The sequence below is a fragment of the Leucopleurus acutus genome, assembly GCF_964270905.1.
Source record: "Leucopleurus acutus genome assembly, chromosome: 2".
In the NCBI taxonomy this organism is placed as follows: Eukaryota; Metazoa; Chordata; class Mammalia; order Artiodactyla; family Delphinidae; genus Leucopleurus; species Leucopleurus acutus.
The window spans coordinates 189,256,771-189,277,172 of NC_139143.1; the positions used below are offsets into that span (position 1 = coordinate 189,256,771).

Genomic DNA, 20,402 nt, shown 5'->3' on the forward strand with positions numbered 1-20,402 from the left:
TTTTCATCTCCAGCCAGGTGGCCCCAACACAAGGCGCTGGGTGGAGGGAGCAGAGGGCCCCCGGTGGTGGAACCCATGTAGCGGCAGGTTTTTTGGGGGTGGGGTGGAGGGACAGGCAGCAAGTCGTGAATTCTGATTTACATAAAATAACCGGGGCTTCGGCCGGAACCTGAGCATATGTAGATGAAGCTCCTTGTCAGACCCGGCGCAGGAGGGAGAAAGGATTCCAACCTGTGCTGCAGCGGTTACCATAGCAACCAATTATTCAGTGCTAAATTATAACTGTTTATAACACTCGTGAATGGGAAGGCTCATATTTCATTCTTTCTTTTTCCCTCTCAGTCTCGAAGGACCCCAAATTGAGAATGACCAACTCTCTGAGTCCTTCTTTTTGAGTTTAAATGCCTGCTTTTTAGAGAGATGCGGTGTGTGCTGAGTGCTGGGCGTAGAGGGAAGGGAGAGAGGGATGCGAGGCCTGGATCGAAAGACATCTGCAGAGCTGGGGGAGGAAGGGTAGGCATAGACTGCCTGCTCGGGGTCCCCAGGGCCTTCACGGGTGGCATGCTGTGCCTTCAGTGGGCCCGGGGCTCAGGGCAGAGACCCCTCCTCCCTACCCCCAGTTCCTCGCATACCCAGCCCGGGTGTAGGATTGAAGGCAGCTTTGCAGATGGATTCTGTTGGGACTCCAAGTTCCCTTACATTCTTCTGCCATCCAGGGCATCCCCTACAGTCCTGCCCGGGGCTGCTGCAGCCCAGAGGACACAGCATCAGGGTCACAGCCCCAGCTGGTCCTGATGTTCAGAGCCCACAGTGTGGCTCGGGGCTCAGCTAGGTTCGGGGCTTTATTAGGGCATTTTTGCTCTGTGCCTGTGTCTCCTCCCTGAATGTGGCTTGGCCCGCACTCTCCCCTGTAAGTTTCGAGATACCGAATGGTGAGCCTACTCCTGGTTCCTGGTCATTCCTCCCCTTCTTGCCACTGGCCGACCTGCATCCCTCCAGGTCCTGCTGTTGGGTCACTCCTCTTCGAGTTGTTTTCAGAACCACTCGCTGCCCTTCCGCTTGCCCCTTTCTCTGCAAGGGAAGATTTTGGAATAACAGAACACAGGAAAAAGGAGGCCCTGGTCTAGATGTGTCCAAACAGCTGGATACAGAGAGACGCTGTGGATACAGACTGATTGTACCATCGGGAAAACCATCTCCAAAGACCTGTCCTGCACCCCGCCCTCCACCAGCCTCCCGGGTGGGCAGGGGGGCTTGGACGAGATCGGGATGCAGGTGGGGGAGAAGGCAGGGCAGAGAGGGGATCAGGGAATGGGCGGGGAGCCGGGGAATTGAGGAATCTGTCTTCTCCTTGGCCAGGCTTTCCCCGGTGCAGGTAGACAGGGCAGGGAGGGGTCTGCGCCTTCCCTGAAACAAGGGGCTGCCGTCATTGTCGTCCCCCGCTGGGCCGCAGGGGTGCTGACTGTCCTGCTGTAGGTCCGGCTCATTCCTCGAGAAGAAACTTTGCCCTCCTGTCCCCCCACTTAGCCCCGGCGTGGCTGCTGGACTAACACACTCCTGGCAGTGCACAGCTTGGGGCCTTCTGCCAGACGTGCTCCACCTGCCCGCCCCCCCATCACTGTGCACACACCCCCGCCCCCCCCCCACTGTGCACCCTCCCCCACTGTGCACACGCACCACCGACAGGGTGTCTGCTGGAGGCGCCTTCCCCACCCTCCCTGGAGACCTCCAGCTCCCTCTGGGCCCTGCGTTCAGAGCTGTGCTGGCCACTCCCCACCTCTCCTGCACTTGGGATGTGGCATGCAGGCTCCCCAGCAGACACTCAGGGCACCTCCCCCTCAGGTGCGGTCACACAGCCCCTTCTGTTGGCGTCCTGCTGCCCGTCTGCACTGTAGTTGTTGCCCAGCTGCAGGCACTGTCCGTGCACTTGGCTTTAGTCCAGCCCTGATTTGCAGACACGAGAAGGGATGAGGCTCGTGTCCTCCGGTTTGTGGTCCGGCTGCGTCTTCAGCTTCCGAGCAGAGTCGGGGGCATCGTGGGTACTTGGGACTCTCCTACTTCAAAATGCTTAAGGCCTTCTCTCTCACGTGATCTCCTTTGTTCCTCTTACCGCCCTGTATAGCACCCCCATTTCACACACAAGGAGACTGAGGTCAGGATGCTGCAGTGACTTTTTGCCCAATTCCGGACTAGCAAGGGTCAGAGCTCCGAGACAGTCTGTGTCCTGCAGCCTCCCCAGGGAGCCCCCGGACCCACCGTGGGTCCTCCTGTCTCTTCCCTGCTCTGGTTCGCGGGGTCCCCAGGGCAGCTGAGGGCCAGCCCCACGGCCCTCCCTCGGCGGGCCCCACAGCCTCTGTCCGCGGTGCTGAAGCCTGTGGCACTTCCCTCCTCCCATCCTTACCTGTGCGGGGGTGGGGGTGGGGTGTGTGGCTGGGATAGAGCCTGTCTCTCAGGTCTATCGAAGGGTGCTCTTTCCAAGCTGGCCAAACTCTACATCCTCGGGGGAAATGGACATCCCTGTCTGACCCCTGCCTCCCCAGAGGACCGAGGCAGGGCTGGGAGCTGTGGCCATGAGCCCTGGGAACGGGATCGCGTGCAAGGCTGTCCTGCCCTGGGCAGGCTCCGGCAGCAGCCAGGAGCGGCGCACTGCCCCTGGAGCCCGCCCGGTGTGGCCGACTGAGTCAGTATTCCGGGAAGGCCCAGAGGCTCTGCTGCCTGCCAGCCACCAGCCAGCACACTGACTCAGCGGCTTAACGGGCATAAAAGGTTTGGGAGCCGAGCAGCAGGAGAGTCAGGAAGTGCAGGGACCCCACGGGTGGGTCCTTTCCCAGCTGTGTCTCAGGAAGAGTCTCCCTCCTGGGAAAAGACTCTCAACTCCACGGTGCGGCTGGAAAGGGCAGAGCGGGCGGGGGGCCTCCCAAGACAGACCCACTGCCCTTGCTGCCCTCCTTCTCTGCATCTGCTCCCTCCCCTGCCCCCTTCCTTCCTCTCCCTCCTCCCCGCCTTTCTCCTCCCTCTCCACCTCCTCTTTTGCCTCCCTCCCTCATTGCTCCTTCCGGAGCTCACATCCTTCATTTCTCCAGTTCTTTCTTCATCTCTTCCGTGCCTCTCTTTGCCGCCTCTAAACCGCCGGCATGAAGATGCCAAGTGTCGTCTTCATTGGAGCGTCCGTGCCTGGCCTCTCCTGCAGACCCAGGCCGGGAGGGGCCTAATCAGCCTGCTTGCCTCTTGAAAAGCCCCGAATACACAGCTTTCTCAGCTCTCTCGCAGGGGCAGTGCCTTTCTGATGGGGATGCTCTGTCTGTAAACACCCTTATCTCCATATAAATGGGCCATTTTCTGCCTGTATGGATGGAAACTGAATCGAGGAAACCAAGCTTAAGAGCTGCCTCAATTACTTTGTCTCATATTGAGATGAGCAGCCAGGGTTCGGGCGCTGGGGAGGGTGGGCTCGTGCCCTAGCAGTGTCCGGAGAGCGCACAGGCAGATGAAACTGGGACGTGCGCTCTGTGTTAATCACAGGTTTCACTTGACACACACGACTCCATAGGATGCAAAGATGAACAGAGGAGAGGATCTGGGAGCCGGGGCGGAAGTTGGGGGCTCTTCTCCAGTGTGGACCGCATTTTGGTTTTTGGCTCTGGGCATGATATCCTCTCTACGAGCGCCTGGGTCCGAGTGCCATTGCTGACACGCGTTACAGTCCCAAAGCCCATAGAAACCTGAAACAGGGCCGTCTAAGCGGGCTGCACTGAGCTTGCCTGGTGGGGCCATGTGTCTTCACCCGAGGCCTCGACTCACCTGCACAGCACCATTTGTCACCAACCAGTCATTGGGGACGAGACCCTTACCCCGTGCTGGCTCAGGGCAGCCCCTCTGTCTGGGATTTAGTGGTCTGGTGGGTGAGACTCTGCCAGGAGGCCGCTCTCAGGGCAGTGCTGCTGCCTGGGACTCTGCATTTTCTTTGGGCCCCTGTTGTTCTCACCGTCCACCTTTCTCTTCCAGGGGAGCAATGATGAGCTGTCGGAAAATGAAGAGGATCTGGAAGAGAAGTCGGACAGTGAGGGCAGCGACTACTCCCCAAATAAAAAGAAGAAGAAAAAACTCAAGGACAAGAAGGAGAAAAAAGCCAAGCGAAAAAAGAAAGATGATGATGAGGACGACAACGATGACGGATGCCTCAAGGTAACCCTGATGCCTGGCTGGGGGACCCTGCTTGGACGAGCTGAGCCTCCTGCTGTCAGCTCCCTGCCCTCTGACCCAGGAGCTCCTGTGGGCAAAGGACCAGAGCATCCTTTCCCACGAAGGGCCGTCGGGGCAGATGGGTGTGTGTGTGTGAGTGCACGCGCAGGAAGGTTGGACACAACTTTGTGAGAAATACTGTAGCCACAGGTCTCGGAGACACATTGGAAATAACAGTGGATGGCACTCAGGAGTTTGGGGAAGAAGTCGTGCGGCCTCTTGCTGATGTATTGTCCGCTGTTTGCCCAGCTTGAGCGGTCAGCCGTTTCTGAGGAGAGCGATGGTCTGAACTCAGGTTTGGTGTCAGGAACCTCTTGGTCGGAGCAGTTTGGGAGAGTGAAACAAATGGAGCTTTCGCTAAGAAGAAGTGGCTGGACAGCTCCGCTTATGGTGGAAGGGGGCCTTAGCACGTGTTCCGAAATTCATCCCACGTGGGCACCCCGGAGAGTGTCCCAGGGAACGAGAGTCATGGAAGCTATAGCGATGGGCCTGCAGCTCTCCCCTGGGGAGAAGCCTCTTCCCGGTGAAAGTGGGGCATGATGTGGCCCCTGGAATGTCGAGGCCGCTCCTTGTGGGGGGTGCTCCGCGGGGGTGGGGGGAGGGGCCGAGGGTAGGGCGGCGGGTGGGCTCTGGGCCCTGGGTCTCTGGCTCGGGCAGGGGCACATGGCAGGTGACAGCACCTCATCCGGGAACCTCCTGCTGCCTTCGATCTTTGACGAGGCTCACTTCGGGCTGGCCGTGGATTTGAAGATGAGTGCTCCGTAAACGTTAGTATGTTAGCTGGTGCTGGCGGTGTCCCGACACCCGGAGGGAGCTCGTTAGTTGGCAGGTGTGTTATGAGTCACCTGTGACTGATGACAGCTGAGAAGCTGACAGATTTGGAAGATGAACTTACAGGAGTGATTCAGGGTCGTCCTGTAATAATGTCATCGCTCACTTGCTGCTCTGCTTCGTGGTGGGAACCTCCAGGACTGGCTGTGTGTCAGGAGCAGGTTGGCCAAGGGAGGGGACCCCCCGTGCGAGCACCTCTGAACTGCCACAGAGAACAGGAGGTCAGGAAGCGGGTCCCTTGGGGCCGAGGGAGGCCGTGTGTTCTGCCTGGGTGGCCTTCCCTTGCTGGAGCAGACGGCCCAACTCTGAGGGGCTTAGGCAGTAGAAGGGGTCTGTTGGATCAGCAGCCCTAAGAGTTGAGAGGCAAGGGGGCTTCCAGCTAGGGAGACCCAGTGGTGTCATCCAGGGCCCTGTTTCTTTGCCTTTGGAGGGTCAGCTTTGGGTTCAGGCCAGGCACCCTCGTGGCTGGGAATGTGTGTAGCAGCAGTGCAGGGCTTCGTGGACACCCCCTGCCCCATCCAGCAGGAGGGAAGGCTGGCTTGTGTCCTAGCTGTCCGCACAGGAGACCCAGGGGTGCCCCTGCCTGGACCGGTTGAGTCACATGCCCACCTGGATCAGTGACTGTGGCCTGGGATGGCGTGTGCTGATTGGTGGAATGGATCTGTGGGTGGGGCTGGCACAGCTCAGGGCTGCCTGGAGCAAATGGGAAATCGGGGTGAGGGCCCTGTTCCAAGCACCTGTGCTAACTCCGTCCCTCCTGTGACGTAGGTGCTGTTATCCCCATTTTACAGATGGGGAAACTGAGGCATAGAGAGATGAAGTAGCTTGTCCACCTCTCACTGCTAGTATGTGGCAGAGCCAGGATTGGAGCCTGCCTCTGTCCAGCAGGTTCCAATCTCATAGCCAGCGCCACCGCCCACCCCTCCCTTCCTAGCCATCCGGGGTCTGCTTTGTGACCTGACGCCTGGGCTGGCTGGCTGTTTTTGTGCCCTTGGGAACTCGCGCACCTCCCTGGGCTGCGGTGCCCCATCTGGAGAGTGAAGCAGGAGCCGAGGGACCCTCTCTGGGCTCTGCCCTGAGCTGGGCCACTGCCCTGACCAGGGCACACCTTCCTGGTCCCCGAACCCGTAGTGACCTGCCCTTTCACGAGGTCCAAGTGTGACTGTACTAGGTGATCTCCTGGGGTGGACAGAGTGAGTCCTGATATTATTCCTGCCCTGGACATGCACATGGCTTCCCCCCAAACCCCCGCATTAGCCCCCCAGGCGTGTGGCCCGCACCCCGTCATGAGCTGGCATCTGGGCCGTTCCCACTGATCAAGGGGCTGGCGGCCCGAGATGCTGTAGGATGTTTTCAGTGGTGGGTGAGAACTGCTCTCGTTAAGTTGCTGACATAATCCCCCTGCTTTTCCGAGGCGCCCTGGGTGGGGCCCTGGTGGGGGGTTCAGGGTAAAAGGACCCCCACCTCTCATTCCACCTCCGGCCTGTGTGTCTGTAGGAGCCCAAGTCCTCGGGGCAGCTCATGGCCGAGTGGGGCCTGGACGACGTGGACTACCCGTTCTCGGAGGCCGACTATCACACGCTGACCAACTACAAAGCCTTCAGCCAGTTCCTCAGGTGGGCCTCGGGGCCACCATGGCTGGGCATCCACGGAGACTGCCCTCGAGGCCTGCCTCCCCCGGGGGCACCAAGTGGGGCGGCCAGAGGGTCAGGGCCCCGGGCTCCTGGGGTGGGCTTCCAGGCTGACATTGACCCTGGGCAGAGCTGGCAGGAGGGGCAGGCAGGACCCTTCCATCTCAACAGGTGGTCCTGCTTTCCCTCGCTGGTCCTACCCCCAGGGATGGCAACCCCAGTCATTCCCAGGGGTCTTAAGCCACACTCAGCTCTAAAAGAAATGGGACTGGACCCCTGCCTCTGGCCCCTCGGGTCTTACAGGGTCTGAAAACCCAATTAGAAGATCACCGGCCACATACACAGGGAATCGGGAGCCTTGGGGGTGGACTGCTGTCTCTGTCTTGGTCCTCTTCCCTGCCCTCTTTTCTGCCCAGTTTTCCCAGTTTGCTGTATATGCCAGGTGTGGGACTTGGGAGAAGGGTGGGCCCTGCGGGGGGTCACATGGGGGTCTCATCCCTTCCATGGGGCTGTCCTCACCCTCCTGCCTCTCCCCCCACGCAGGCCACTCATCGCCAAGAAGAACCCGAAGATCCCCATGTCCAAAATGATGACCGTCCTGGGTGCCAAGTGGCGAGAGTTCAGCGCCAACAACCCCTTTAAGGGCAGCTCGGCGGCGGCAGCCGCAGCGGCGGTGGCCGCGGCCGTGGAGACGGTCACCATCGCGCCTCCGCTGGCCATCAGCCCCCAGCAGGCACCCCAGCCTGTGCCTGTCCGCAAGGCCAAGACCAAGGAGGGCAAGGGTAAGGCTGCATCCAGTCCTGCCCCCAGGCCCTACAGTCTGGGACAAACGGGCCGGTCTCTAGCAAGGACCCAGTGCCTTGGTTGACCTTGGACCCACCCACCCTTCCTCAGCTGTGTTGTGGCCTCTGTCCTGCCTCTCTCTTGGGGCTGGTGGCGAAGTGGAGGAGGCGGTGGGCTCAGAGCTTTGGGAGTTTTCCCAGGTGTGGAGGAGGGGACAGAGGTGTGGCCCGTGCTACTGGGAGTTAGGGGGCTCTTGGGTTGGAGCCTGCACCATTCCCAGGGGGAAGGGGTCCCAAGGTGACCCGTGGATCGCTCTCCTCTGAGCATCCGGCCCTCGGGGTAACGGATGTACATGGGCGTGGGCGTGGACAGGGCCGCCTTCCCAGGGAGGCCAGGAAGGAGGTCCAGATACAAAATCAGACTCTGTGGTGGTGTCTGGGTGGGGAGAATAGGGACCGCAGAGGCTCTCTGCAGCTTGAAGTTCTAGGGGAGGGACCTTTCTTCCCCGGATGGAGGATTTATGGCCCCACTGGGAGTAGGGACATTGATCTCCCTGGGGCTCTGAGTGGTGGTGTTGCCTGCAGCTCACCTTCCTGGGTGCCCTGACCTGGGTTTTTTTTGGCTGCGTTGGGTCTTTGTTGCTGCACGTGGGCTTTCTCTCGTTGCGGCGAGCGGGGTCTACGTTGTGGTGCGTGGGCTTCTCATTGCAGTGGCTTCTCTTGTTGCGGAGCACGGGCTCTAAGTGCATGGGCTTCAGTAGTTGTGGCACGCGGGCTCGGTAGTTGTGGCTCGTGGGCTCTAGAGCACAGGCTCAGGAGTTGTGGCGCACAGGCTTAGTGTCTCCGCGGCATGTGGGATCTTCCCGGGCCAGGGATCGAACCCGTGTCCCCCGCATTGGCAGGCGGATTCCTAACCACTGCGCCACCAGGGAAGTCCCCTGACCTGGGCTTTGATGGGGGGCAGAGCGGACGCTGGGGACCCCTTGTTTCTGCCCCAAGGAGCTTTGGTTTCTGGGATAATGCCTCCCTTTAGCAGGTCCCACAGGGGGCCCCGGTGGGTGAGTGGCGCGGGCTTTAGAGGCCGCTTCCGCTCCCCGCCCGTGCTGTCCGCACAGCCAGGCTTCTTTCTCCTTTCCTGTCGGGCTCCAGCTGCTGAGCTGTCGATTCCCTGAGCTACCTATTCAGAGCCTGAAAAATTGAAATAGATTTTCCGTGGCGCCACTGAGGTTACAGCTGGGCTCGCAGACCCAGCTCTCTGTGTGTGATGTGGGCGGAGGAGGGCCTGGGGCGAGGCCATCTGCCTTTAGGCCCCCACTTGCCCTCCTCGGCCTGGTGGGAGAGGCTGCTGGGGGGGGGGGTCATTACTCCCCAGGTGACTAATTGTCCTGTGACCAGTTCCATAAAAACAACCTCACCCCTGCTGGCCACCTGGGAGCCAGCATTTCCTGGGGATGATGGGCAGAGGCGAGGGCGGTCTTGAGTGGTGCTGGTGTGTGGGGTATGGCAGACAGCCCGGAGGCTGGCAGCTGGGGAAAGGGCTTCTTGCCCTAGCACATCCCTCCAGGGCCTAGGTATGGTCCGCAGGTGGGTCGTTGTGCCCTTAGTGGCCCTGGAAGCTGGCAGCTGGGGAAAGGGCTTCTTGCCCTAGCACATCCCTCCAGGGCCTAGGTATGGTCCGCAGGTGGGTCGGTGTGCCCTTAGTGGCCCTGGAGGCTGGTGGCTCCACTGGGGACAGCTCCTTTCTGGGGAGAGGGATGGGACAGGGCTGTTCCTAAGATGGCAGCACAGCGGCCAGAGCAGGGACTGGGCCGGTTCTTCTCTGGCTTCCCCCTCTGCTGTGCAGCTTTAGCAAGGACGTCACTTTTACGAGCCTCAGTCTTCTCATCCGAGAAGGGGCAGCGGCAGGAACCACCCTTTCCTTAAAGCGGGTTCTCAAGGCCGAGTGAGAGCATGGCGGTGAGTGAGTGAGCCGTGGCGGGCGCTGGTCATTCCACCGGTGCTTTTCAGGGCCTGGAGTGAGGAAGAAGATCAAAGGCTCCAAGGATGTGAAGAAAAAGGGCAAAGGGAGAAAGGTGGCCGGGCTCAAGTTCCGCTTCGGAGGGGTTGGCAGCAAGAGGAAGAAAGGCTCCTCGGTGAGTGTGTGTGTGTGTGTGTGTGAGTGTGAGTGTGTGTGCGTGCGCGTGCGTGCGCGTGTGTGTGTGTGTGTGTGTGTAACATGCAAAGGTTGGGTGACGAGGAAAGCAGGGCTATCAGTTCATTCTCCTGAACCAGGCAGGGGGCAGGTCTTGTACACACCATCCCCCCGCCCCCGCCCCAGACTCTCCCATTCTACATTCAGGCCTGCTGAGCCTGTTTCCCCACCTGACTGGTGAGGGGCTCAGCCTGGATCCTTCCAAGGCCCCCTGTAGCTTGGACTCTGGGTGGGTAGCTCTCCTGCCCACCTTGCTGAGCTGGGGGCTCAGTCCTGGCTCCTTCCACCCCAACTGCCTCTCCATCTGGGCAGCAGGCGGGAGAGTCCTGGGGGGGCGCCTGGATGCCCAGGTCTGCTGGGAGGGCAGGCCCCAGGAAAGTGGCATGTAGGCAGGATAGGGCTGGGCTGGAACCCTGCCTCTCCCTTGCCCTCCCAGGGCCAGCTCTGTCACCAGCTTTGGAATGACCCTAAGTCCGTGTCTGAGCCTTTGAGCCCTCTTTCTCTGGGGGTAGAGGCATTCACTCCCATCCTGCCCCTACAGGGCACCTGTTTCCCTCACCTGACCCAGCCCTGCAGAGGGGCAGAGATGGAAACCATCTCTTTGTCCCTTCATAGGGGCAAGTGACAGGTCTCAAGTTTAGCTGCTGTGGAGGGGAGCACGGAGCAGCAGGCATGGTCCAGCCCGGAGCTGGTGGTCGAGCTCAGCTTAGCTTTTGAGCACAAACTAATGTGCTAGGCCCTCTGCTCCACCACGGTGGGCCCTGCTCTGGAGCTGCTCGCAGGCTGGAAGGGTTTGGGCACATGCGCTGGGAGAGAGCCAATGACAGGCAGATGGGACAGGTTGGACCTGGCACAAGGCTGTGCAACAGGTCTCATTAGGGAGAGATCTGGGAAGGCTCCTTGGGGGAGGTGTCCTTAGGGCTTCCCCTTGAGGGATGTGTAGGAGTTTGGCAGGGTGGAGGGCAGGGCCTGGGAGAGTTCCGGAGGTGGAAAGTGTGGGGAGGGTCTGAGGGCTGGAGAGCAGGGCTTGGGGAGGAGGATGGAAGGCCATCAGGCTGGACCGGTGGGCTGAGGGTTTTCTAGCTGGGTGGAGGGACGAGATGAACCAGAGACAGACAGCACTGTGCCTCTGGAGCCTCCACTGTGCCCTGCCCACCCACCCCCCCCAGGCCTGCGAAGCCTGGAGATGAGCCCCCAGGGCTGGCTCCGGGCTCACAGGCTGCCCCCCCGCCCGCCCCGCCCCCCCCCCGCCCCCCCCCCCCCCCCCCCCCCCGCCTCCACAGAGCGAGGAGGAGCAGCGGGAGGGGTCAGACTTGGACAGTGCCAGCATCCACAGCGCCTCCGTGCGCTCGGAGTGTTCTGCCCTGATGGGGAGGAAGAGCAAGAGGAGGCGCCAGAAGAAGAGAAGTAAGAGTCCTGTCTGCACGGTTCCCATGGCCACCGAGGCGCATGTGGGCATGCAGAGCCCCCTTGGGGAGCGGAGAAGGGCACCCCTCAGCAGGCAGGTCCCCTGTGCTTCCTCAAGCACCCTGGCCTCTGTGGTTAGGAGAGGGGGTCCTGTCGAAGTGAGTCTGCATACGTTAGGGACCCGTGATGTGAGCCATCCCAGGGCATTTGCACTGGCAGAGGGGGGCACAGGAGGAGTTGCTTCTTAACCTCATCCACCCTCTACCCATGTATCCCCTCAGCCCCATTCCCCTACCCATCGTCGTTCCCCCTCTCCATCCTCGTTCCCTCCCTCCCTTGTCTTTACTCATCCAGCCATTCATCTTTCCATGCATTCACCCATCTTTCTTCTTTCCTTCCTCCTCCCTCCTTCCCTTCCTTCCTTCCTTTTATCCATCTTCCATCCATCTCTTCACCCCTTTACTCCTTCAGTCCTCCTGTTGACCCTGTCTGCCCATCCCCCACCCAACATCTATCCAGCGCCTAGTATGCGCCAGGGCAGCCTGGCGTGGAGACTGGCTGTGCACTGGGAGTGGGAACAAGGCCCTCCATGACTGCCTCTGCCCCCTCCGCAGTTGATGACGGTGATGGCTATGAGACGGACCACCAGGACTACTGTGAGGTGTGCCAGCAGGGTGGGGAGATCATCCTGTGCGACACCTGCCCGAGGGCCTACCACCTCGTCTGCCTGGACCCAGAGCTGGAGAAGGCTCCCGAGGGCAAGTGGAGCTGTCCGCACTGTGTAAGCCCTTGGCAGACGCGCCGGGCCGGGATTTTGTCTGTGCCTGGCTTCCGGACTCCTGCACGGTCTTCTGCGGCAGAACATGGGGAAGTGCGAGTGGGAGGGAGGGAGTCGCTCCCTGGTGGAGGTGGGGTCCTGGTCCAGGGTGCCTCCACCTGGACTCCCCCCCTCCAGGAGAAGGAGGGGATCCAGTGGGAGCCGAAGGACGACGACGACGAGGAGGAGGAGGGCGGCTGCGAGGAGGAGGAGGACGACCACATGGAGTTCTGCCGCGTGTGCAAGGACGGCGGCGAGCTGCTCTGCTGCGACGCCTGCCCCTCCTCCTACCACCTGCACTGCCTCAACCCGCCGCTGCCCGAGATCCCAAACGGTGAATGGCTCTGCCCGCGCTGTACTGTGAGTGTTACGCCGGCCCGCGCCGAACGCCCCGCCCCCGGCAAGGCCCCGCCCATCACGACCAGGCCCCTCCCCCGGCAAGGCCCTGCGCACAAAGGTCCCTCCCACCGAGGCCCCGCCCCAGCAGGCCCTGTCCACCAAAGCCCCGCCTCCTCGGCCCAGGCCACGCCCACCACGCCCATCGCCCATGCTGCTCCAGGCCTCACTTACGAAGGCCCCGCCTGGCTCTCCGCCTACCAAGACCTTTAACCCGCCCCTTCCCGTCCAGGACACGCCCCACGAGTACCCACCCCACCCCCGCCGCCACCGCCCCGCCGGGGCTGAGTCCCAGGCCCCCTCCCATGTGCCCCGAGTCCCGGCCACCGCCTCACCCTGGCCTGCTCTGCTTGCAATCCCCTTCACACTTTCTGGAAACAGCCGCTATGAGAAGAGAAAAGCGGTGGTGGTAATCCCACCACCGCCCACCACAGCCACCGTTTACTGGGCATCCCTCTAACGCTTACTGAGTTTTCCAGTACCAGGCCTTTCGTTATTCCCATTTTTAGATGAGAAAACTGAGGCTCAGGGAGGTAAAGTGACTTGCCCAAGGCCACACAAGGCTGGACTGTCCACTCAGACTCAGACTGGGCCTGGCTCTTGTCACAGGGCTGGGGGTGGCGAGAGGGTAGGAGGCCTCTGGGGCTGGGGCCTCAGTTTCTGCGGGGAGAGGAGAGCACCCGCCCCTCCCCCCCCATTCACTGTAGGCATTTGAAGGCCATCATGCTCCGAGTTGTCCCCAGCCCACCCCTAGTGCTGGGTCCCCCACCCTGTGGATCCTGGGCTGTGCCGTGCCAGCCCTCGGTTACCTGTGTGCATATGGGCTTCCATTATGCGTGTGTATGTGTGTGTGCACGTGTGTGTGTGCAGACCCGTATCGCCTCATCAGCGTGCACGGCATGGGTGGTCTCCTGAGGACAGAGTGGTGTCTTGGAGTCACTGTGGTGCTGTCTGACTTGGAGCAGTACAGCTTGTTGGAGGGAGCCTCGGGGTGGGGCCCTGCAGCTAAGCCCTGAACTTGGGGACCCTCCTCTGTCCACAGTGTCCCCCGCTGAAGGGCAAAGTCCAGCGGATCCTGCATTGGAGGTGGACAGAGCCCCCAGCCCCCTTCATGGTGGGGCTGCCGGGGTCCGACGTAGAGCCTGGCGTTCCACCACCCAAGCCCCTAGAGGGCATCCCGGAGAGAGAGTTCTTTGTCAAGTGGGCTGGACTCTCCTACTGGCACTGCTCCTGGGTGAAGGAGCTACAGGTGAGGCACCTGGGCAGGTGTGGCTGTGCTCAGGACCTAAACGCCCTGGCCAGCTCCCTGAGTGAGGGGCATTGCTGGGAGTTGGGGAGGGGGAGGCGGAAGGTGAGGATTGTCTTGCTTGGGACCCAGGCTGGGGGCTGGGGGAGCTGGGTTGGGGGACATGGGGGGGGGTCACGGCCCATCTCCCTCCTGTAACCTCTGCCCCCTCTGCGAGCAGCTGGAGCTCTACCACACGGTGATGTATCGCAACTACCAAAGAAAGAACGACATGGATGAGCCGCCGCCCTTTGACTACGGCTCTGGCGATGAGGACGGCAAGAGCGAGAAAAGGAAGAACAAAGACCCCCTCTATGCCAAGATGGAGGAGCGCTTCTACCGCTACGGCATCAAGCCCGAGTGGATGATGGTCCACCGCATCCTGAACCACAGGTGTGTGCTCGGCGGGTGGGGCCCTGCGCCTCGCTGGAGGTGGGTGCCTGCAGGTCTGGGACACCTGTTAACTGGGTTCAGGACCACGCGTGGGTGTGGTAGCGGAAGGGGCCCCACTGTCGGTGATGTGACTGTCCAGCTGGAGGGGTCTTCATGCACCTGGGTACGTGGACGCACACGTGTGTAAACTTGCATGTGCATGCGTGTCACTCATGGTAGAGCAGTTCCTAAGTCATATGTCTAAAGAGGCAACTTGACGAACGGCCAGTGGAAGCTGTAGATGGGACCCTTGGGGGGTCGGGACCCTTGTGCTCCTGGGTGTCTGCTGACGTCAGCGCTTGATACCTGCCGGAAGGTCCTGGGGACCCGGGTGGGCCTGAGCTGTGGGGTGAGTACATGCTTGCTGCTCCTTTATAACACGGCTGACACCACCGAGTGCCGTCTATCAAGAGGTAGGTGTTTTATTTCCGCCTTCGTGTTTATGGATGCCAGCACGGTTAAGCCACTTCTCTTGTTGCAGAGCACGGGCTCTAGGTGCGCGGGCTTCAGTAGTTGTGACTCACAGGCTCAGTAGTTGTGGCGCACGGGCCTAGTTGCTCCATGGCATGTGGGATCTTCCCGGACCAGGGCTCGAACCTGTGTCCCCTGCGTTGGCAGGCAGATTCTTAACCACTGCGCCACCAGGGAAGCCCCTCTTGCTCATTCTTGAGCTCAGGCGCTTGAGAACCGGTGGTGGCTGACAGGTGGGCTCAGGGTGGGGCCCACGGAGGCTCTGCCTCGGGGGGACTTGGGATCCAGCAGACCACAGGCGTCCCGAAGGCAGGAGTTGGGTAGAGCAGAGTTTAAGAACCTGATCCTGTCACTCGGATTTCAGCCCTGGCTCCCATTTTCCGGGCTCTGTGCTTCTGTGTTTCTCATGTGAAATGGGATAATGAGAGTACCCACCCCACAGGGCTGCCGCGGGGGTTCAAGGAGTGTGCCAGCGCCTGCTAGTGTGGCCGTCAGGAAGATGGGCCAGGGGAATTTGAAAAAGTACTCCCTCGACTATGAAATGCCTCATCCTCCCATCTCCAGCCCTCACTGTGACCTGAGCCCCCCCGTTGAACTGATCCACCATTTTTTTATCTTTGTTAAATTGCATGTTCAAAACAAAAGTGGCAAGTTTTCTCCCTGCCTTCAAAGCGGGGTAGGTGAATTTCCTCCAGATGTATTACCTGAATGGAGTCTGAGTAATAACCAATCATTTATTGAAAAAAAAAAATCTATCGGTTTCCATGGTGACTGGGGATTGGTTTTTCTGTCCATGGCCCCCAGGCTAGCCGTGGCACCCCTGGCCCTGCAGCGCTGCCCTGGCTCGGTTGCCCAGTGCACTCAGGTTGGGTGGGAGGCCCCAGGCCCCTCCCAGGAGCCATATTCAAGCTGCAGTGCAAGGTGCTTCTCTGCAGCAACCCCTCTGGGCTGCTGGCTGGGGCATCAGGTCGCTGTGTCCGCGGGGGTCTTTGGGAGAGGGCATCCCACCTGCAAGAATTACATTCGTCTCTACTTTGCAGGGATTGGCCCCAGACCGGGATGGGCACCCCTCCAGTCCTTGGGAGGTATTTTCTTTTTTTTTTGGCCACTCCGTGCGGCATGTGGGATCTTAGTTCCCCGACCAGGGATGAAACCCGTGCCCCCTGCAGTGGGGGCTCAGAATCTTAACCACTGGACCGCCAGGGAAGTCCCTCTTTGGGAGTTTTTTTTTTTTTTTTTTTGCTGTACGCGGGCCTCTCACTGTTGTGACCTCTCCCGTTGCGGAGCACAGCCTCCGGACGCGCAGGCTCAGCGGCCATGGCTCACGGGGCCCAGCCGCTCCACAGCATGTGGGATCTTCCCGGACCGGGGCACGAACCCGTGTCCCCTGCATTGGCAGGCGGACTCTCAACCACTGCGCCACCAAGGAAGCCCCGTCTTTGGGAGTTTTTAAGCGAGAAAACGAAGGTCTGTGGTCAGGGGAGGACCATCTGACTCAGTAATTGAGAATTCCGGGGGAATCCTCATGACTGAATGGGATTCACAGCCACCGAGGATGGAGTGGATGCTGGTTCCGTGCTCCCCCATTAGCGTGGCCTCCCAGATGTCCCTCTGCTCTGCCACTCAACCCGTTCCCTCCTCCTTCCCTCTCACTAGCTGTGTGGCCTTGGCCAAGCTGTCTCACCTCTCTGGAGTCCCTGCCTGGTGCCGTCCTCCTGGCTGGGGCTCCCAGGGGACCGCGGGGGTGAGAGGCTTTGCATCCTGTGAGGTGCCCTCCGTGGACTCTTGCCCGGGTGACCCGCCCTCCTCCATCTGTTTACCGTGTTGCAGCTTCGACAAAAAGGGGGATGTGCATTACCTGATCAAGTGGAAAGATCTGCCCTACGACCAGTGCACCTGGGAGATTGACGACATTGACATTCCCTACTACGACAACCTGAAGCAGGCCTACTGGGGCCACAGGTGGGCCACGGTGGGGCCCCTGGGCGGGGCCTCCCACCCCCCACCAGCCTGAGCTCTGCTCTCATCATCCTGTGCTCTTTCCCAGGGAATTGATGCTGGGGGAGGACGCCAGGTTGCCCAAGAGGCTGGTCAAGAAGGGCAAGAAGCTGAAGGACGACAAACAGGAGAAGCCCCCGGACACGCCCATCGTGGATGTGAGCGGGGAGGGGCCCCGGGGTGGGGTTGCCAGGGCCTCCACTGAGGCTTGGCCGTGGAGGAGGGTATGGTCTCCGGAGGTGTCCGGAGAACTCGTACTGCGGGTCTATGCACACGGAGCTGCACCTGTGCAGGAGGGGGCTCTACGGCTCAGTCAGGGACAAGGGTGACAGGACCCAGCCCCTCCCCGCAGGGGAGGTCTCACACCCTGGGGCCTGGGTCCCCCAGCCTCATGCAGAGTGGCAGCTCCTGGGGGACAGAGCGATTTGAAGGATGGGTCACCAGTGCACAGACCGTGGAGCAGATAGTCTCTACTCAGCGCAGCTCACGAAATTGCATTCCTTTAGTTGAGCTAATTCCAAGCACTTAAATCAAAAAGTGTGTTTCCTACTTCAGGAACATAACTGCTGATTTGCTAATTACACACCATTCTTATCTGTTCAGGGGCAGGAGACCCACAACTTGCCCCGGAGCTTTGAGCCCATCGGGGAGTGGAAGGTTGACTATTATTCGTTTAGCAAACTTCTCTGGGTGTCTGCTAGCACCTAGCCCTGGGCTGGCCCTGGGGGAACAAGGCGCTGCCCCCTGTTTCACAAAGTGCTCTTCTTCCAAGGGCCCGTGGCGGGTACACACAGAAGTGGGAGATCGGCTTGAGCCTGTGGGATGCCAGGGAAAGGTGAATGGGTCTGATACATCAGGAGGACTTCATGGGGGAGGTGGCCCTGAGCTGCAGGATAAGAGAGGTGATGTTCGGGATCAGGCATCCTGGGCATGCATCCAACAAATGTTGCCTAAGTGCTCACTGTGTCCTGGTCACTGTATGGGACTCAGAGAAGCAGGTCACCAATATGGTGACCACAAGCTGGGCTTAAAGTCAGAGAATCCAACACTTGGTAAACTGCCCTGATAGGAGAAGTATAGGGTCGACAAGGGAGGACGTGGTGGGAACACCTAAGCCGGGCCAGGAGTCAGGGAGGACTTCCTGGAGGAAGAGGCATTCCAGCTGTGACCTGAAGGATGAATAAGTTAGCAGGGATGAGAGGAGTGGGAAGAGTACCCCAGTCATAAGGAACTGCGTGTGCAAAGGCCTGGGGGGTGGGCCCTGGTGGCCCAGGATCCAGCGTACGTCTGAACCTCTGCCTCCTTGCAGCCCACGGTCAAGTTTGACAAGCAGCCGTGGTACATCGACTCCACGGGCGGCACACTGCACCCGTACCAGCTGGAGGGCCTTAACTGGCTGCGCTTTTCCTGGGCCCAGGGCACCGACACCATCCTGGCCGATGAGATGGGTCTGGGCAAGACAGTGCAGACCATCGTCTTCCTCTACTCCCTGTACAAGGAGGTTTGAGGCCCAGGCTGGGCGGCTGGGGAGGGGTAGCCGGTGCTGGCTGTGGGCCGGCAGCCTCAGCGCGTCCGTCTCCCTCCCCAGGGCCACTCCAAGGGGCCCTACCTGGTCAGTGCGCCCCTGTCCACCATCATCAACTGGGAACGTGAGTTTGAGATGTGGGCGCCCGACTTCTATGTGGTCACCTACACGGGGGACAAGGAGAGCCGCTCTGTGATCCGGGAGAACGAGTTTTCGTTTGAGGACAATGCCATTCGGAGTGGGAAGAAGGTGTTCCGGATGAAGGTGAGCACTCCTGACCCCGGGGACCCTGCACAGGTGCCCAGTCTGCCCTGGGGGCCGCAGGGGCCCTGCAGTCCATCTGGGGTCTCTTCTCTTGGGCCCTGGTGGAAGTAGGTAGTAGCTGGCACGGAGCTTCTCTTGAGGCAGAGTTACCTGCTGTATCCATGTCCTGGGGCAAAGAACCATAAACAGGGTGGCGGTGGGGCTGAAAACAGCAACAGAATTTATCCTCTCGCCGTTCTGGAGGCCAGGAGTCCGAGATCCAGCTGTCGGCGGGGTCCTGCTGCCCCTGAAGCTCTGCGGGAGGACCCTTCCGCGCCTCTTCCAGCATCTGGTGGCTGCAGGCGTTCCTTGGCAGTCCTTGGTTTGCAGCTGAATCACTTGGGTTTCTGCCTCTGTTGTCATGTGGCCGTCTCCCCTGTGTGTCTGTGTCTCCTCTTCTTATAAAGACACCATCCTAATCCAGGATGACCTCATTTTAACTAATGACACCTGCAAACACCCGAGCTCCAAAAAAGGTCATATTCTGAGGCTTTGGGTGGACATGGATCTTGAGGGGACACGATTCAACCCAGTCCACCAGCTGTGTGACCTCTGGCAAGTCACTTAGCCTCTCTGTGCTTCAGAATCTTCTCAGCAAAATGGAGATAACAGACCCAGTCTAGAATTGTGGAGGGTTGAATGAATAAGCATTAGGCAGGGCCGCTCAGACTTCCCTGTGCCCCCGGGTCAGCAGGGGCCTTGTTGAAGGGCAGGTTCTGATCCCGCAGCTCTGGGGTGGGGCCTGACAGAGTCCCAGATGATGTGCGCGCTTTTGATTCTCAGGCTGCACTCTGAGAATCGAGGACACAAAGCACTCAGTACTTCCCGCGCCTGGCACGCGGGGGCACTCAGGCAGTCTTGGCGCTCTCACGCGCTACCTGCAGTGCTGGGGGCTGGCGGATCACCTCCAGCCTCCCCAGGGTTCCTCACCTCGGCTTTCTCCCTCGTCTGGGGATGGTCGTGGCCCCAGGAGATGCTCAGTAACTATTTGTGTGGGTTTGTTTTTTTTCGGCTGTGCCGCGCGGCTTGTGGGAGTCTTAGTTCCCCGACCAGAGATTGAACCCCGGGCTATGGCAGTGAAAGCGCTGAGTCCTAACTACTGAACCGCCAGGGAATTCTCAATAAGTATTTGTTGAGTGAGGGAATGACTCAGTGATTCCAGAGGGATGGGCCTGTGGGCCTATCAGTCACAGAAACAACTTCTGAGCTCACCCTGGGGTCCTGCGATGGGCTGGGTGCTTTGCTGACTCAGCTTTTTTTTTTAAAAAGAAGATGTTGGGGGTAGGAGTTTATTAATTTATTTATTTTTGCTGTGTTGGGTCTTTGTTTCTGTGCGAGGGCTTTCTCTAGTTGTGGCAAGGGGGGGCCACTCTTCATTGCGGTGCGCAGGCCTCTCACTATCGCGGCTTCTCTTGTGGCGGAGCACAGGCTCCAGACGCGCAGGCTCAGTAGTTGTGGCTCAACGGGCCTAGTTGCTCCGCGGCATGTGGGATCCTCCCAGACCAGGGCTCGAACCCGTGTCCCCTGCATTAGCAGGCAGATTCTCAACCACTGCGCCACCAGGGAAGCCCTCAGCTTTTCAATTTACTTTATTTTTTAAAATTGTAGGAAAATACACATAACTTAAAGTGTATCATCTTAACCATTTTTACAAGTACGGTTCGTGGACATCAAGGACATTTATACTGCTGTGCAGCCATCACCCCCCTCTCCAGAGCTGCTCATCTTGTAAAACTGAAACTCTGTCCCCATTAAACACTAACTTGCACCAGCCCCTGGCAGCCTCCTGCTTTTGGTCTCTGAATTTGATTATTCTTGGTACTTCATGTAAGTGGAATCATACAGTATTCGTCCTTCTGTGTCTGGCTCATTTCACTCAGCACGTTGTAGCATGTGTCAGGGTTTCTTTCCTTTTTAAGACTGGATGACATTCCATCGTGTGAATAGACCACCTTTTGTTTATCCATTCATGTGCCTGTGGATACTTGAGTGTTTCTACCTTTTGGTTCTTGTGAATAATGCTATGAACATAGGTGTGCAGAAATATTCATTCAAGTCCCTGCTTTCACTTCTTCTGGGCCTATAACCAGA

General features: G+C 59.7%; 1 protein-coding gene across 1 annotated transcript in view; it reads left to right on the forward strand.

The window, feature by feature from the left end:
* CHD5 (chromodomain helicase DNA binding protein 5) overlaps positions 1–20,402 on the forward strand; it is a gene marked incomplete at both ends in the record, with an annotated part of 61,901 nt that overhangs the window by 13,452 nt on the left and 28,047 nt on the right. Inside the window, 13 exons of the mRNA XM_082860302.1 lie at positions 4,006–4,185; positions 6,571–6,689; positions 7,248–7,486; positions 9,494–9,618; positions 10,961–11,084; positions 11,699–11,865; positions 12,040–12,261; positions 13,340–13,546; positions 13,764–13,975; positions 16,316–16,447; positions 16,533–16,641; positions 17,793–17,984; positions 18,072–18,272. Of these exons, the coding sequence (XP_082716428.1) occupies positions 4,006–4,185; positions 6,571–6,689; positions 7,248–7,486; positions 9,494–9,618; positions 10,961–11,084; positions 11,699–11,865; positions 12,040–12,261; positions 13,340–13,546; positions 13,764–13,975; positions 16,316–16,447; positions 16,533–16,641; positions 17,793–17,984; positions 18,072–18,272 (2,229 nt within the window). The remainder of the gene's footprint in view (positions 1–4,005; positions 4,186–6,570; positions 6,690–7,247; positions 7,487–9,493; positions 9,619–10,960; positions 11,085–11,698; positions 11,866–12,039; positions 12,262–13,339; positions 13,547–13,763; positions 13,976–16,315; positions 16,448–16,532; positions 16,642–17,792; positions 17,985–18,071; positions 18,273–20,402) is intronic.